The 16,860-nt window shown below is 42.9% G+C and overlaps 1 protein-coding gene across 2 annotated transcripts in view; it reads right to left on the bottom strand.

Annotated features, from left to right (window-relative positions):
* The window catches only part of LOC143926588 (leucine-rich repeat and IQ domain-containing protein 3-like), a 72,414-nt gene that overhangs the window by 18,506 nt on the left and 37,048 nt on the right, over positions 1–16,860 (bottom strand). Inside the window, exons 5-7 of one of the 2 annotated variants that reach the window (XM_077450471.1) lie at positions 16,461–16,614; positions 10,151–10,240; positions 663–786 (exon numbers count right to left, since the gene is read on the bottom strand). In XM_077450471.1, coding sequence (XP_077306597.1) covers positions 663–786; positions 10,151–10,240; positions 16,461–16,614 — 368 coding nt within the window. The remainder of the gene's footprint in view (positions 1–662; positions 787–10,150; positions 10,241–16,460; positions 16,615–16,860) is intronic. The other variant, XM_077450472.1, reaches the window with a different exon arrangement.

Genomic DNA, 16,860 nt, shown 5'->3' on the forward strand with positions numbered 1-16,860 from the left:
TGAAGAAGGGAAGGAAGAGAAAACGGAGAGAAGAAACAAAGAAGGGAGGGAAGAGGTAAAGGAGAAAAGGAGGAATGAAGAAGGGAAGGATGGAGAAAAGAGGAGAGGAAACAGAGGAGGGAGGGAAGGGATAAGGGAGAGAAGAAGGAATGAAGAAGGGAAGGAAGGGAAAAAGGAAAGAGGAAATGAGGAATGGAAGGAAGGAAAAAGATAGGAAAGAAGAAATGAAGAAAGGGAAGGGAGAGAAAAGGGGACAGAAGAAGAGATGAAGAAGGAAAGGAGGGAAAATAGATAGAAAAGCAGAAATTAAGAAGGGAGGGAAGGGAAAAGCAAGGAAAAAGGGGACAGAAGAAGAGATAAAGACGAGAAAGAAGGAAAAAAGATAGAAAAGAAGAAATAAAGACAAGAAAGAAGGAAAAAGATAAAAAAAGAAGAGTTGAAGAGTGGAAAGAAGGAAAAAAGAAACGAAGGGAAGGAAGGAAAAAGATACAGTAGGAAAGAAGAAATTATGAAGGGAAGGAAGGGAAAAGATAGGAAAGAATAAATGAAGAAGGGAAGAAGAGGAAAAGGAATAAAGAATGGAGGGAAGGAAAATGATTGGAAAGAAAGAAGGAAAGGAAAGGCAAAAGGAAAATGAAAACATAATGTGGGTAACAGCATACCCTGATCTTTGTGGGTTTTATATTCACTCGTGTACGTCTCGTGTCCACATTCAGTCACACTTTGCGCCGGCTGCTGTTGATTTTGCTTCCTGAGATCAGGAATAGTTTCTGCTTCAGATAAGACCTGCATATTAATAGAGATATTTAAAAAAAAAGGATAATATGGGCCCCTGTGGATAAAGGGCCAACAAAGAGTCATACAATTAGGAGAGCTTGGAATGTGGGGCTCGTAGCTACCTGCTGCTTTAGGAAGACATTCTAGTTCAAAGCAGAGACCGTAATGGTTTTGTGTCAACCATAAATTTAAAAAAAAAATGTAGCCAAAACCAAAAGATTGTTTCTTTAAAGTAGCCCAGTTTTCGATCCCTTATTGAAATAAGAATGTAAATACCTACTTCTCCTGCTGCCTATGCCACTGAACAGTGCTTCGTCGTAGAGGAACTGTGCCCCAAGGTCTGCTGGGAAACCATCACTTCCGGGGAGTGTCAGTCCTGTGTTCTGCAGAGAGCTTAGTGTTTCCACCAACTTCTATGTCAGCACAGTTCCCAATCAACATGACAGCCAATCACGGTGATCACATAAGACTTGAGGTTCATTTATAAAATTTACCACTTCATTTTATAGGTGCCACTGCAGCCTAAAGATGGCAGTGTAGTTCTGCTTAATACTATAATTGTCAGATGCAATTATTGTGTTAACAAACTGAATTAAATTATTGTAGAAAAATGTATTTATAAATGAACGTTTTTTTCAATGCATTTGTCAACCTTAAATAAAGAACCTGTGAGCATGGTAATTATTAAAACAGCATATAAAGCCTTATATGTACTTACAAATCATTTAGGTAGACAAATTAGTCATAGGATTATTGTCAACCAGCACATAATAAAGCCAGCCATGGATGGATCAACTCAAATGGTTTAGCAGGAACCAGCTGAAATTCAGTTCATCTATGGGCAGGCTGGTTGCACTGAAGTGGAAGGAAAGAAAATTCCATAATCTACACCTTAACCTTAACACTAATAATTATAAGTGTAACACACCCCTTGTAAGAGCTGCTGAGTAAGGGTTCCCCACTGCTGCACAGCCAGTTACTTAGCATTTCCTTCATTCACTCTATCACAAAAAAATCAGTCCTTGGCTTGTTTTGTTGTTTTTATTACGGGATGATACCTTGGATGCGGTAGGGAATTTATGGGATGACCAACTTGAAAAATGTCCAAACACAGAACCAACAAAGAAAAGGGGGTCCCCTGGGGGTGGACTTTTAAGGCACGTACAAATTATAATAGTATACAAATTATTTTATTACATAAAACCAAACAAAAGGTAATTGAATATACAGTATATATTAAAAAGTACACCAACAGGTATATATACAACCAGTATTGATGCCATGTCGTATCATTCATTTGAACAGAAAACACCCTACGCGTTTTGGAGCTTGGAAAAGCGTGTCCTTCTTCAGGGGTGTGAGGATACAATGTTTCTATAGAATCTAATAGATGGCAAGGAACAGGGTAGCACAGTTATATAGTATCTAAACAGGCGGTGACACACGGGTACAAAAAATAGTTAGACACAATTTCAAAATACTTACAATACTGTTAACATATATGACAATAGCCGCTGGGCACCATTTGATAAAAGAACAAATAATTGTACAGGACCATATGGGTATATTTGACTCCGCCAATGCTTGAGGTATATGCCTCAGTCTATCTCTATTCAATAAAGTGTTGTAGAGATCCTGCAGGAGTGGTGTGAAAACAGGTCTGCAGTCCCCTGTTGGGGAAGAAGATTTTTTTCATATGAACTGGGACTTTTATAGTTGTTTTACCCAGAATAACACCTGGATAGAAAAAATGAGAAATAAAAAGTAATGATAGTTGCCGAATTACTATCATTACTTTTTATTTCTCTTTTTTTTTTTGTCACCACCTGTTTAGATACTATATAACTGTGCTACCCTGTTCCTTGCCATCTATTAGATTCTACAGAAACATTGTATCCACACACCCCTGAAGAAGGACACGCTTTTCCAAGCTCCGAAACGCGTAGGGTGTTTTCTGTTCAAATGAATGATACGACATAGCATCAATACTGGTTGTATATATACCTGTTGGTGTACTTTTCAAATATATACTGTATATTCAATTACCTTTTGTTTGGTAATATGTAATAAAATAATTTGTATACTATTATAATTTGTACGTGCCTTAAAAGTCCACCCCCAGGGGACCCCCTTTTCTTTGTTGTGATGTTTTAGGATGTGGCACAACAAATTTACGTGACCCTGTCATACCCTCTCTTTTGTTTAAACACAGAACCAAGGGACAACTTCCTCCCTATTTACATGATCTTCTCCTTCCTTCCTCCTGCACAAACTTGGTTCTTTTGTACAGCACATGCTGCTCACTCCTGGTGGAACTAGCAGTATATTGCTAGCTCAGAAAAGGCCCATTACAGGCAGGAACTCTCAGTCCCTTGGCAAAAGTAGCACAAATGGAGTGAACAGCATAAAATCTCTCCTTCTGCTTCCCTGTGGCCACTAATCCCAGTTCCACTTGCCTGCAGAATGTTAGCCAGTCCTGCCCGAATTTCTCTCTGCACCAGTCCTGCCCGACTGACACACAAATACATGGAGATTTACCAGGGCAAGGTTAGATAAAGACTTGGCACAACCCGATCTTCAGGAGAGCACTGTTACAGCTGACAGTCTCTCGACTTGTATTGTCCCTTCACCGTGCTGATCTACTCATTGTCTCTCCTTGTTCCTTCCCGTTGCCTCTCCGGCATGAATCCTTCCAACTGCCTCTTGTGGTAGGATCCTTCCAGGCCAGCTTTGCTGAGCTCCCAGCCTGTGGTAAAACAACTCCTTGGCAGGGATCCCTCAAGGACTATGACAGCCTCCCTTAGCACTCCTTCTCCGTCTTCCAACCGATCCCCTTGCTGGCATGGCTCATGTCTATTTAAGGGATTTTTTGGTTCTCTGCCAGGCCCCCCAATGTGGGGATTTGCCAAAGGCCTCTAAACATAAAGACAACCCCTCCTAGCCCCCTCATACTATTTTCTAGAATGTTTCCTCAACATCTTATAAACGGGGGGGGGGGGCATCAGAGAGCTTCCAGGATGAGTCATCCAGCCCCCTGGCCTCTAATAACCCTGACCCAGATTCAGTGACTCGGGTTTATCCCAGAGCCAGACTGTTTTACCTGTACTACACTTCTAGTTGCACACACCAGAGGGTGCTACATAAGGGTGTTTACACTTACTTTTCTTTTAGTCCCCCTGCAGAGTCACACAAATACTGTAGCTGTGGAGCCTGCTAGTGAAGTCCATCTAAGGCAGCTTCCTGTGATGGTGTGGCACCAATGCTGCACTGCTCTAGTGGAATGGGATGATGCTGCAGGAGGCGTGTTTATCAGCATTGTCACTGCTGATTTATAAGCCTATAGCTTGTCAGTCATCACCTGGCTACACCTAATCCTGCCCACTGCTATCTGGATTGGAAGCACTGCCTCTGTTCCTGAAACCCTCCCACTGGGAGCTGCAGTGTCTGGAAGGGGAAGCGTGTGAGACGCAAATGAAGGACACCAATTTACAAGTATCCAGCTCCACTGTCCACTGCTGTTACCAGGTAGCCTGAAATATTCCCAAACTTGGTCACCATGTGAATATGTAGTCAGTGGAGCCCTGTCCATAAGGGGCGCAGGGTTGCCACCCCCCTAATCCATGCACCAAGCCCCTAATCTACATTAAAGGGAATGCTTGTCTTGCACCTCAGGATTTACATGACTCTAATGCCACGTACACACGACCGGACTTTCTGGCAGAAAAGGTCCGACGGTCTTCCCGACGGACTTTTGGTGGAGTGCCGACGGACTTCCGAACTAACGTACTTGGCCACACACGAACGGACTAAATACGTTCGAAAGTCCGTTTGTTTTGAACGTGATGACTTAAGATGGGGCTAAAAAAGGAAGTTCAATAGCCAGAAGCCAATAGCTTCCCGTGTCGTATTTGGCATACAGACGAAAGGTTTTCTCAATAGGAATTGAGTCTGTCGGACAGATTTGAAACAGGTTCTATTTCTAGGTCCGTCTGATTTGTTTTTTGAAAAACGATCAGATTAGCCCACACACGATCGGATTGTCCGACAGACTGATTCTGTCAGACCTAGTCTGACGAAAAGTCCGGTCGTGTGTACGCGGAATAACTGGCATTATCTATTTGAACCCTATGATGTCCATATGACCCTGCAATCTATATTAAGGTTGCAATACCACCCCACTACCTTTGCCCTTTATTTCCCTTGGATATTTGATACTTTGGATGCAGTGACGGCTGCTCATTTGGGGCGCATGGGCGCCGCCCCCCCCTAATCCATACGTCTGGCCCCTAATCTACATGCAGGGTGATGGACGCATGGATTTAAATCTTTTTTTTTTTAAGCACATGATTAGAGCCCGAGGCTCTAATTGGCTTCAAAAAATGGTTGGCTCGGGGCGCAGAGCACTGCGTCCTGAACCCACCCAGTTATGTGACAGTAGCCAATTAATATTCACTATTGTCTTCCCGGTTCTCCAATCAGGAAGTGGGTCTTAAGACCTGATTGGCTGAGAGGAGAAGGGATTGTATTGGGGCTCAGAGGAGAGGAGACGCAGGGTGAAGCCACCGAGGAGGAGGAGACGCAGGAAGGAGCCGCCAAGGAGGAGGAGACGCAGGAAGGAGCCGCCAAGGAGGAGGAGACGCAGCAAGGAGCTGCTGAGGAGGAGGAGACACAGGAAGGAGCCGCCAAGGAGGAGGAAATGCAGGAAGGAGCCGAAGCTGCCCGCGTCCTAGATGGGGTAAGTGGGGGGCGGAAGAGCGAGTGAGGGAGACGACTGGGGGGGGGGTCATGGGGGTTTGACTGATCGACCGAAGGGGGGTAAATATTTCTATAACTTTATAGAGCACTGGATACATTGGCATTATATGCCAAATAAAGTAAATAAGCTGCAAATAAATAGTAAATTAAAAAAATGAAGAATGCACAACAATATAAACACTGGGGGTTTGTCTTACAGATACCCTTTAAATAAATGCACAGGATATACTGCATGTACATAAGCCTGTGTCAATATCCAGAATTACCGCATACCGCCTGAGAGGTGGAGGAAGCGATCACAGCAGATCGTTTACACATATGCAAAGGCACACATTAATTTTTCGTTTTAGTGTACAATGGAGAATTTATGAGTCTTGCTCTCATCATAGTTTTATTGTTTATAGATTGGAACCAGGTTCCGCTTGAGGAGGCGGAATGAGTATTTAAACTTAAGCTGATAAATCCAAGCAGCTTAAATAGCTTTCTTCAAATGAATTCTGTATGCTTTTAAGCCAGCCATTGCCTTATAAAACGTCTACAGATATGAGAGGAAGGGGGGAAAAAAGCTACAAGCAAATATAAATTAGTAACAAATCATTATATGGTGATGAAATACACAGAATTATGTAGATGAATGTGTAACATGACCACCATTGAAGGACAGGATGGTAGAAAAGTGCACATCCAGTATCTCACAAAAGTGAGTACACCCCTCACATTTTTTGTAAATATTTTATTATATCTTTTCATGTGACAACACTGAAGAAATGACGCTTTGCTACAATGTAAAGTAGTGAGTGTACAGCTTGTATAACAGTGTACATTTGCTGTCCCCTCAAAATAACTCAACACACAGCCATTAATGTCTAAACTGCTGGCAACAAAAGTGAGTACACCCCTAAGTGAAAATGTCCAAATTGGGCCCAATTAGCCATTTTCCCTCCCCGGTGTCATGTAACCCATTAGTGTTACAAGGTCTCAGGTGTGAATGGGGAGCAGGTGTGTTAAATTTGGTGCTATCGCTCTCACTCTCTCATACTGGTCGCTGGAAGTTCAACATGGCACCTCATGGCAAAGAACTCTCTGAGGATCTGAAAAAAGGAATTGTTTCTCTACATAAAGATGGCCTAGGCTATAAGAAGATTGCCAAGACCCTGAAACTGAGCTGCAGCACAGTGGCCAAGACCATACAGCGGTTTAACAGGACAGGTTCTACTCAGAACAGGCCTCACCATGGTTGACCAAAGAAGTTGAGTGCACGTGCCCAGTGTCATATTCAGAGGTTGTCTTTGGGAAACAGATGTATGAGTGCTGCCAGCATTGCTGCAGAGGTTGAAGGGGTGGGGGGTCAGCTTGTCAGTGCTCAGACCATACGCCGCACACTGCATCAAATTGGTCTGTATGGCTGTCATTCCAGAACGAAGCCTCTTCTAAAGATGATGCACAAGAAAGCCCTCAAACAGTTTGCTGAAGACAAGCAGAGTAAGGACATGGATTACTGGAACCATGTCCTGTGGTCTGATGAGACCAAGATAAAAAGTATTTGGTTCAGATGGTGTGAAGCGTGTGTGGGGGCAACCAGGTGAGGAGTACAAAGACAAGTGTGTCTTGCCTACAGTCAAGTATGGTGGTTGGGGTGTCATGGTTTGGTGCTGCATGAGTGCTGCCGGCACTGGGGAGCTACAGTTCATTGAGGGAACCATGAATGCCAACATGTACTGTGACCTACTGAAGCAGAGCATGGTCCCCTCCCTTCGGAGACTGGGCCGCAGGGCAGTATTCCAACATGATACTGACCCCAAACACACCTCCAAGATGACCACTGCCTTGCTAAAGAAGCGGAGGGTAAAGGTGATGGACTGGCCAAGCATGTCTCCAGACCTAAACCCTATTGATCACCTGTGGGGCATCCTCAAATGGAAGGTGGAGGAGCACAAGGTCTCTAACATCTACCAGCTCTGTGATGTCGTCATGGAGGAGTGGAAGAGGACTCCAGTGGCAACCTGTGAAGCTCTGGTGAACTCCATGCCCAAGAGGGTTAAGGCAGTGCTGGAAAATAATGGTGGCCACACAAAATATTGACACTTTGGGCCCAATTTGGACATTTTCACTTAGGGTGTACTCACTTTTGTTGCCAGCGGATTACACATTATTGGCTGTATGTTGAGTTACTTTGAGGGGACAGCAAATTTACACTATTATACAAGCTATACACTCACTACAAAGAAAATAATAATAAATAACAATAATAAAAACGTTTTATTATTTTAATTTATTTTTCATTTTTCAGGAAAATTCATAAATTCGAAAATCCGAAAGTAAGAAAGAAAATCTGGAGCATAACGAATTAATAATAATAAATAAAAATAATAAAAACGTTTTATTATTATTTTTGGGTCATCCGTTATGATTGCAATCAGTAAATACGTAAATTCGAAAATCTGAAAACAAGAAAGAAGATCTGGAACATAACGAATTAATAATAATAAATAATAATAATAAAAATGTTATTATTATTTTCATTTTTCAGGTCATCCATTATGATTGCAATTCTAAAATTAGTAAATTTGTAAATACGTAAATTCGAAAATCTGAAAGAAAATCTGGAACGTAATGAATTAATAATAATAAATAACAATAATAATACTAAAAAAAAAAAAATTTTATTATTATTATTATTATTAATTATTATTTTGTTATGTTCCATTTGTTTAGATACGACATTCGTTATTTCAGATAATTCATAACTTTGGATAAATTTGTATTCGTTACGTTCACTAACAGGCAAATTTGAAAGGAAATTCCAATACCTATAATTTAATAGTTAGTAATTTATAATTGGTTTTTAGTTATTATTTCAGATTTTCTAATTTTCGGGTTCTCATTTTCATTCTTATTTTCATTTTTTTGAGTTTTCAGATTCTCGAACTTTCGGATTTTAGGATTTCCTGAATTTTCGGATTTTTGAATTTCCGTAGCCATCAAATATTCAAATTTTTGAATTTCGCAAAAAAAAGTTAATATTAGTTAGTTATTCTTTGGAATTTTCTGATTTCCTTTATTTTTGGGATTTTCAAATTTAACTTATGATTTTACGTATTTACGAAACAAACAATAATAAAAACTTTTTACAATTTTTTTTTAGTTTTTTTGGGTCATTCATTATATGACCAGAAAAACAAAAGAAAAAAAAATAATAATAAAAAATTTTTTTTCGCCAACTTTGTCCGACCGTGTGTATGCAACAGTTTTGGACAAAATCCGACGGATTTGGTTGTGGAAATCTCCGACCGTGTGTACAGGGGCTAAGGTTGGGTTAGATTAGGTTAGGTTAGATTAGGTTAGGTTAGGTTGGGTTAGGTTGGGTTAGGTTGGGTTGGGTTAGGTTGGGTTGGGTTAGATTAGGTTGAGTTAGGTTGGGTTGGGTTAGGTTGGGTTAGGTTGGGTTGGGTTAGATTAGGTTGAGGTTGGGGAAAGGGGGGCAAAAAGGATAAATGCACTTATCCTTTAAAACATTGAAAATGCCCTCTGAAATTACATTAACGTGTTAAAGCTTATATGGTATTTAGTGATTGGGTTTTCAGATTTTCTTTCTTGCAAAACAAAAACAAACAAATTGTTTTTTGTCAGTGCACATGTCTAGTAAAGACCTGCGCTGTTTGATGCAAATAAATAGCAGCCCACAGATCAAGGCAAGTATGCATCTCTGGAGGAGGAAGGTGAGTTAGGTTGGGTTAGGTTGGGTTGGGTAAAGCTGGCCATACACCTATAGATTATCTGCAGATTTTCTATGGTTGGATGGAAAAAGTGCAACAGGTTTCTCCATGTTCGCTAAACTGTGTGGATGGAGGAATCTCCCACTTTTTCCATCTAACCATAGAAAATCTGCAGATAATCTATAGGTGTATGGCCAGCTTTAGATTAGGTTGAGGTCATGGGAAGGGGGGCAAAAAGGATAAATGCACTTATCCTTTAAAATATTGAAATTACATTAACGTGTTAAAGCTTATATGATATTTAGTGATTGGGTTTTCAGATTTTATTTCTTACAAAACAAAAACAAACACTTTTTTTTGGCAGTGCACATGTCTAGTAAAGACCTGCACTGCCTGATGCAAACAAATAGCAGCCCACAGATCAAGGCAAGTATGCATCTCTGGAGGAGGAAAGTGAGTTAGGTTAGGTTAGGTTGAGTTGGGTTGGGTTACATTAGGTTGGGTTGGGTTAGGTTGGGTTGGGTTAGATTAGATTAGGTTAGGTTGGGTTAGGTTGGGTTAGGTTGGGTTAGGTTGGGTTAGGTTGGGTTAGATTAGATTAGGTTAGGTTGGGTTAGGTTGGGTTAGATTAGATTAGGTTAGGTTGGGTTAGGTTGGGTTAGGTTGAGGTCGTGGGAAGGGGGACAAAAAGGATAAATGCACTTATCCTTTAAAACATTGAAAATGCCCTTTGAAATGACATTAACGTGTTAAAGCTTACATGATATTTAGTGATTGGGTTTTCATACACTTTCATCTTTAATGATGGAGGCCGGGCTGGATGAAGCTGTATGGAAAGTCGTTGACTTTTTTTTTTTTTTTTAGGATGAAGATAAAACACACAAGCAAGTATTGCAGCTCACCTGTCGTACGTCCCGCTGTATCTTCCACAAATCAACCGTAATACGCTTCACTGGCGTTGTATCCGGAGTGCTGTTTACTTGTCTCATGGGCTGTTAAATGTTTATGATAGAAAAAAAAGGCCTCATGAAGCAACGTCCTTACACCAGCAATGTCACAGAGTCTAATGTCCATGGCTGTACCAAGGTCAGAACACTTTACAAACTTCCATGGATGCTAAAAGCAGAACATCAGCCAAACCTGTCCGCATTTAGTGATTATTTACCTAAATTTCATTTTTGGCAATCAATATATTGCAAAATAATGATTAACTCTGATAGGTTTCTACTGAAAAAAAAAAAAAGTAGTATATACGGCTCTATTTAACCACTACAATACTGGGCACTTTCGCCCCCTTCCTTCCCAGCCCAATTTTCAGCTTTCATCTCTCTCGCACTTTCAGTGACAATTGCGCGGTCATGCTACACTGTACCCAAATGAAATTTTTATCATTTTGTTCACACAAATAGAGCTTTATTTTGGTGGTATTTATTCACGACTCCGTTTTTTATTTTTTGCGATATAAGCGCAAAAAAAGCAGAAATTTGGAAAAAAAAACAATATTTTCTTTTTTCTATTTTAAAAGAAATCCAATAAAATCTAATTTTGTCATAAATTTAAGGCAAAATGTATTCTGCTACATGTTTTTGGTAAAAAAAAATTCCGTTAAGTGTATAATTGGTTTGTGTGATCACGGACATATGTACGCAAATGATCATGTACATATGTGTGCAGATAATCATTGGAACATGTGATTTTAGTGGGACATATGTGGGGGACATGTGTTTTTTTATTTGGGGACATGTGTGTTTTGGGGACATGTGTGGTGACATAGGTTTATACTAGACTAGTGATCAGTGAGTAAAAAGCTGTAAAAACAGCTCATACTCACTGATCATCAGCCGGCTGCAGCGAACTGCTCTCCTCTCCTCAGCGAGGACTTCCGTGTGAGGGGAGGAGGAGCCGATTGCCTAGCAACCGGCTGTTTGTTTACATCATATGACGGCCGTGATTGGACACAGCCGTCATGTGATCAGAAGGGCCAATCACAGAGCCCTCCTGCCGATCCGAGATGTGCCATGTCCGGGTTACACGAGCGCATCAGGAACGTGCCACTGCGCGGGCACGCGTGCGCGATCCCCCTCCTTCTGATGGACGTTCAGGAACGTCCAGTCAGAAGGAGGCGGCTCCCACCCAGCCGTATATGTACATTGGCCGGGTGGGAAGTGGTTAAAGAGTAATTCCACTTTTATTGAGAAAAGAAAACAAACAAAAAAAAACACTCTCCTCTGGGCAATATTGACAAAAGTATTGGGACACCTGCCTTTACACGCACATGACCTTTAACCACTACAGATCCGCGCTATTGCCAAATGACGGCATTAGCGCGGACCTACATTTCCGGGACTACGTCTATTGACGTCGTCCCGGATACGAGCGGCCTGCGCGCCCCCTGAGGGGCGCGCGCGGCGCGCTCTGTGATCGGCGAGTCCGTGAGACTCGCCTGATCACCGATCCGTGCAAGGGGTCGATCCCGACCCCTTATCACGTGATCAGCTGTCAGCCAATGACAGCTGATCATGTGATAGAACGGAGCCGGTAATCGGCTATTATTCCTCCTTGCGCTGACAGCGCGAGGAGAGAAAAAAAAAGCCGATCACCGGCGGCCGTGATCGGGACATCAGTCCCGATCACGGCCAGCAATACAGCTGACCACCTGCCCCCTGCCAGTGCCCACCTGCCCACCGCCGTGCCATCCTGAATAAAAGTAAGTGCCCCCCATCAGTGCCCATAGTGCCCACAGTGCCACCTACAGTGCCACCCACAATGCCACCCACAGTGCCATCCAGCAGTGCCACCAACAGTGCCACCCACAGTGCCCACAATCTGCCTCAAAGGTGCTGCGACCCAGTGCCGCCCATCAGTGCCCAGCAGTGCCGCCCATCAGTGCCCAGCAGTGCCGCCCATCAGTGCCCAGCAGTGGCACCTATCAGAGCCACCTATCAGTGCCACCTATCAGTGCCCATCAGTCCCATCTATCAGTGGTACCTATCAGTGCCCATCCGTGCCACCCATCCGTGCCACTTATCCGTGCCACCCATCCATGCCATCTTATCTGTGCCCATCTTTGCCCATCAGTGCCGCCTTATCTGTGCCCATCGGTGCCGCCTTATCTGTGCCTATTAGTGCCGCCTTAACTATGCCTATCAGTGCAGCCTATCAGTGCCCACCAATGCAGCCCATCAGTGCCCACCAATGCAGCCCATCAGTGCCCACCAATGCAGCCATCAGTGCCATCTGCTAATCAGCGCACTTCAATGAAGGAGAAAAATTACCCGTTTGCAAAATTTTATAACAAACTATTAAAACATGATTTATTTATTTATTTTTTTTGCATCTTTTTTTGTTTGTTTAGCAAAAAATAAAACTCCGAGCTGTAACTAAATACCACCAAAAGAAAGCTCTATTTGTGGGAAAAAAATTATAAAAATTTCATTTGGGTACAGTGTTGTATGCCCGCGCAATTGTCATTCAAAGTGCATCAGCGCTGAAAGCTGAAAATTGGTCTGGGACTGAGGGGGGTTTAAGTGCCCAGTAAGCAAGTGGTTAATGTTATCCCAGTCTTAGTCCGTAGGGTTCAATATTGAGTTGGCCCACCCTTTGCAGCTATAACAGCTTCAACTCTTCCGGGAAGGCTGTCCACAAGGTTTAGGAGTGTCTATGGGAATGTTTGACCATTCTTCCAGAAGAGCATTGTGAGGTCAGGCACTGATGTTGGACGAGAAGGCCTGGCTTGCAGTCTCCACTCTAGTTCATCTCAAAGGTGTTCTATCGGGTTGAGGTCAGGACTCAGGACTGTGCAGACCAGTCAAGTTCCTTTCACCCCAAACTCATTCATCCATGTCTTTATAGACCTTGCTTTGTGTACTGGTGTTCAGTCATGTTGGAACAGGAAGGGGCCATCCCCAAACTGTTCCCACAATGTTGGGAACATAAAATTGTCCAAAATGTCTTGGTATGGTGACACCTTAAGAGTTCCCTTCACTGGAACTAAGGGCACAAGCCCAACCCCTGAAAAGCAACCCTACACCATAATCCCCCTCCACCAAATGATTTGGACCAGTGCACAAAGCAAGGTCCATAAAGACACGGATGAGCAAATTTAGGGTGGAGGAACTTGACTGGCCTGCGCAGAGTCCTGACCTTAACCTGATAGAACACCTTTGGGATGAATTAGGCTACTTTCACACTGAGGTACTTTACAGGCGTTTTAGCACTAAAAATAGTGCCTGCAAAGCGCCTGTAAAGAGCCACTCCTGTGACTCCAGTGTAAAAGCCCAAGTGCTTTCACACTGGAGCGGTGCACTTGCGGGACATTAAAATAATCCTGCAAGCAGCATCTTTGGGGCACTTTAGGAGCAATGTATATTCCACTCCTAAAGTGCCCCTGCCCATTTAAATCAATGGGCAGTGCCACCGAAGCACCTGCAAAAGTGCCTGGTAGCGGCCGAAAAGCACTGCTAAAATGACGGCAAAGTACCAACGCCCCCACCCCAGTGTGAAAGTGCCCTTAGAGTGGAGACTGCACATCAGTACCTGACTTCATAAACGCGCTTCTGGAAGAATGGTCAAACATTCCCATAGACACACTCCTAAACCTTGTGGACGGCCTTCCCAGAAGAGTTGAAGCTGTTATAGCTGCAAAGGGTGGGCCAACTCAATATTGACCCCATGATTTTTTTTTTTGTATATATAAAAAAAATCTATAAAATCAATAAATAAAAAATCAAGCAACTTTTTGGCCGATATGTTTCAGCCACCGAAATTTTGGTGCATCTCTACTTGAAAGGTTCTTTTGGGGAACGTGGCGGGGTTTGCATCCCTTTAGGCATGATTTCCTATTGGAAGAATCTCACCAAAAATAACATTTTTGTTGCAGCGGATGCCTGAAATCTGACTTGTATCTTAGTGCAGACTTCTTGTAAAATCAGGGATCCAATCACACTAGCAGGAAATGATATATCTGTGTATAGAAAGCCTCAAGGAAGCCATATTGCATTTTACAGAGAATGACAGCAATGCGGAATTGGAAAGCTGATTTTTAATAGCATTCAATTACAATATGACTTGTGTTGCAATTGTATATATTATTATTACTATATTATTGCTTTTTTATTTGCTATTTTGTCCCCACAAAAATGGAGTTACCCTTTAAACCTGTCTAAGTAGAAGGAAGCCACCATTGTTGCTTTTTTAAATTATTAAAGCCTTGTTTTTTTTTTCTTCTAAAAATAATAAGCATGTTATACAGTACTTACCTACTCTGTGTAATGGCTTTGTACAGAGCAGCCTAGATCTTCCTTTTCTCGGGTCCCAAGCCGGTGCTCCTGGCTCCTCCTTCATCCCTTCTGTTGGGTGGCCCCCACAGCAAGCAACTTGTTCTGGGGGCACCCATGCAGACGTGCTCCCAAGCCCCGGCTATGTGTGTCCATTCCCTCTGTCTCCTGATTGGCTCACTGGCTGTGATGAGAGCCAATGGATCCCACTGCTGCCAAAAGCCAATCAGGAGTGTGAGTCCCCAGGGAAGCAAGGCTCTTGTGGACTACTGGATCAAAAGGGGGGGGGGGGGTCAGGTAAGTATTAGGGGGGCTGCTGCACACAGAAGGTTTTTTACCTTTGTGCATAGAATACAACCACTTTCAGTCTAAGTAGAAGGAAGCCACCATTGTAGTTTTTTTTAAGTCTAAGTAGAAGTAAGCCACCATTTTTGGTTTTCTTAAGTCTAAGTAGAAGGAGAGCACCATTGATGGTTTTCTTAAATCTAAGTAGAAGGAAGCCACCATTGCTGGTTTTAAGTCTAAGTAGAAGGAAGCCACCATTGCTGGTTTTAAGTCTAAGTAGAAGGAAGCCACCATTGTTGGTTTTCTTAAATCTAAGTAGAAGGAAGCCACCATTGCTGGTTTTAAGTAGAAGTAGAAGGAAGCCACCATTGCTGGTTTCCTTACGTCTAATTATAATTAAGCCACCATCATCTATTTTTTTAAGTATAAGTAGAAGGAAGCCACCATTGCTGGTTTTCTTAAGTCTAAGTAGAAGGAAGCCACCACTGCTGGTCTTACGTCTAATTAGAAGTAAGCCACCATTGTCTGTTTTTTTAAAGAGTAAGTAAACCCTGATGGGTTTACTTCCTCTTTGTCTCCCTGCAAAGGTAAAGCATAATGGACTTCTATGCATCGCATAGTAGCCCATTATGTGTCACTTACCTGACCACGGCCCCCTGTAGCACAGAGTGACCATCTTCTTCTGGGTATCGCTGCTCCAGCCACTCACAACGGCGGAGCAGCGATGACGTCACTCCCACGCATGCGAACGGGAGCCGCCACTTACAGCATATCGCTGTTAGCAGCGGCATGCCCAGTGCGCCTGCACGCCGCTGTCTACAGTGCATGCGCCTTAGACAGCGCTGTCTGTCTTTTTGTAAATATCTCCTAAACCATGTAGGTTTAGGAGATATTTCTTGGACCTACAGGTAAGCCTTAATCTAGGCTTACCTGTAGGTCAAAGTGGTTTGTAAGGGTTTACAACCACTTTAAGTATAAGTAGAAGAAAGTCACCATTGTTGGTTTTCTTAAGTCTACATAGAAGGAAGCCCCCATTGTTGGTTTTCGTAAAGATAAAAAAAAAAACACACTTGCTGAGCGTTGAGGCAATGCATGCATTATTGCAACATGTCACTGAGTCACTGAGCAGGAACAAGTATACGATAATTAATTTTGACTTCACTGGCTGCATGCTTGCTCCAAATTGGCTGCTCAGGCAGCATTGAAGCATTTCAAAAGCTGGTAAGCAATGCACAGGGCTTTTTTTTTCCAGGGGGAACTTGGTGGAACTCAGTTCCACCACCTCTGACTCAGACCCTTGGGGGTGGCCTGCTCACCACAATCACTTGTAAACACAGAAGTCCGGTTTCTGTGTTTACAGCTCTGCACTCTGTGTGCAACCCCCCTGTACGCTGCATGTAATGCAATCCTTTAAGATCCTCCTACTGTTCGTTGACTGACCACACCCACTATTTGATGTGATTTGGAGGGTGTGTGTGTGGACGGGTGGACGGGGGGGGAGGGGGGTCTTGGGGGTCGGGGTTGAGTTCCAGCACCTATTGCTTGAGAAAAAAAAAGCCCTGGCAATGCATATGTTTCTTTTCCTATCTCATAACACGGAAACGAACAAAGTGCCAGGGACATGGGAAGCCCCATCTTCTGGATGCCCTACCTGCTTAATGGGAGCCATTCTTCTGCTGTTGGGGAGGTCGGAAACGTTATCCATCAATCTGGATTTTACAAGAAGTCTCTTCCCATCCTCCTCCTGACTTCTCCTCCGCTGGGAATGCAATTTTGTTCTCTGCTTCCCCGGCTGAAAAATAAGGCTACAAATATACACGCGACATATTATTTTTAGTATACCGTGCAAATATTCTAAGCCCCGGGTAATGGATGGGGGATGAAGAGTCACACTGTGACCCTCCACATCCATAAAGAAAAGTTCCGATGGCAGCCATAGCGCAGATTGGATTTTGTCTACCTTATTTTATTTTGTATATGGATACTTCATTTTTCTTTTTTATACCCCTATCACTCCTCCCGAACTCCCAGCGCTCTATTTAGCTTTGAGC

Source organism: Lithobates pipiens, unplaced genomic scaffold (genome assembly GCF_037356315.1).
Source record: "Lithobates pipiens isolate NorthernLeopardFrog02 unplaced genomic scaffold, aLitPip1_a1.2 Scaffold_23, whole genome shotgun sequence".
NCBI lineage: Eukaryota > Metazoa > Chordata > Amphibia > Anura > Ranidae > Lithobates > Lithobates pipiens.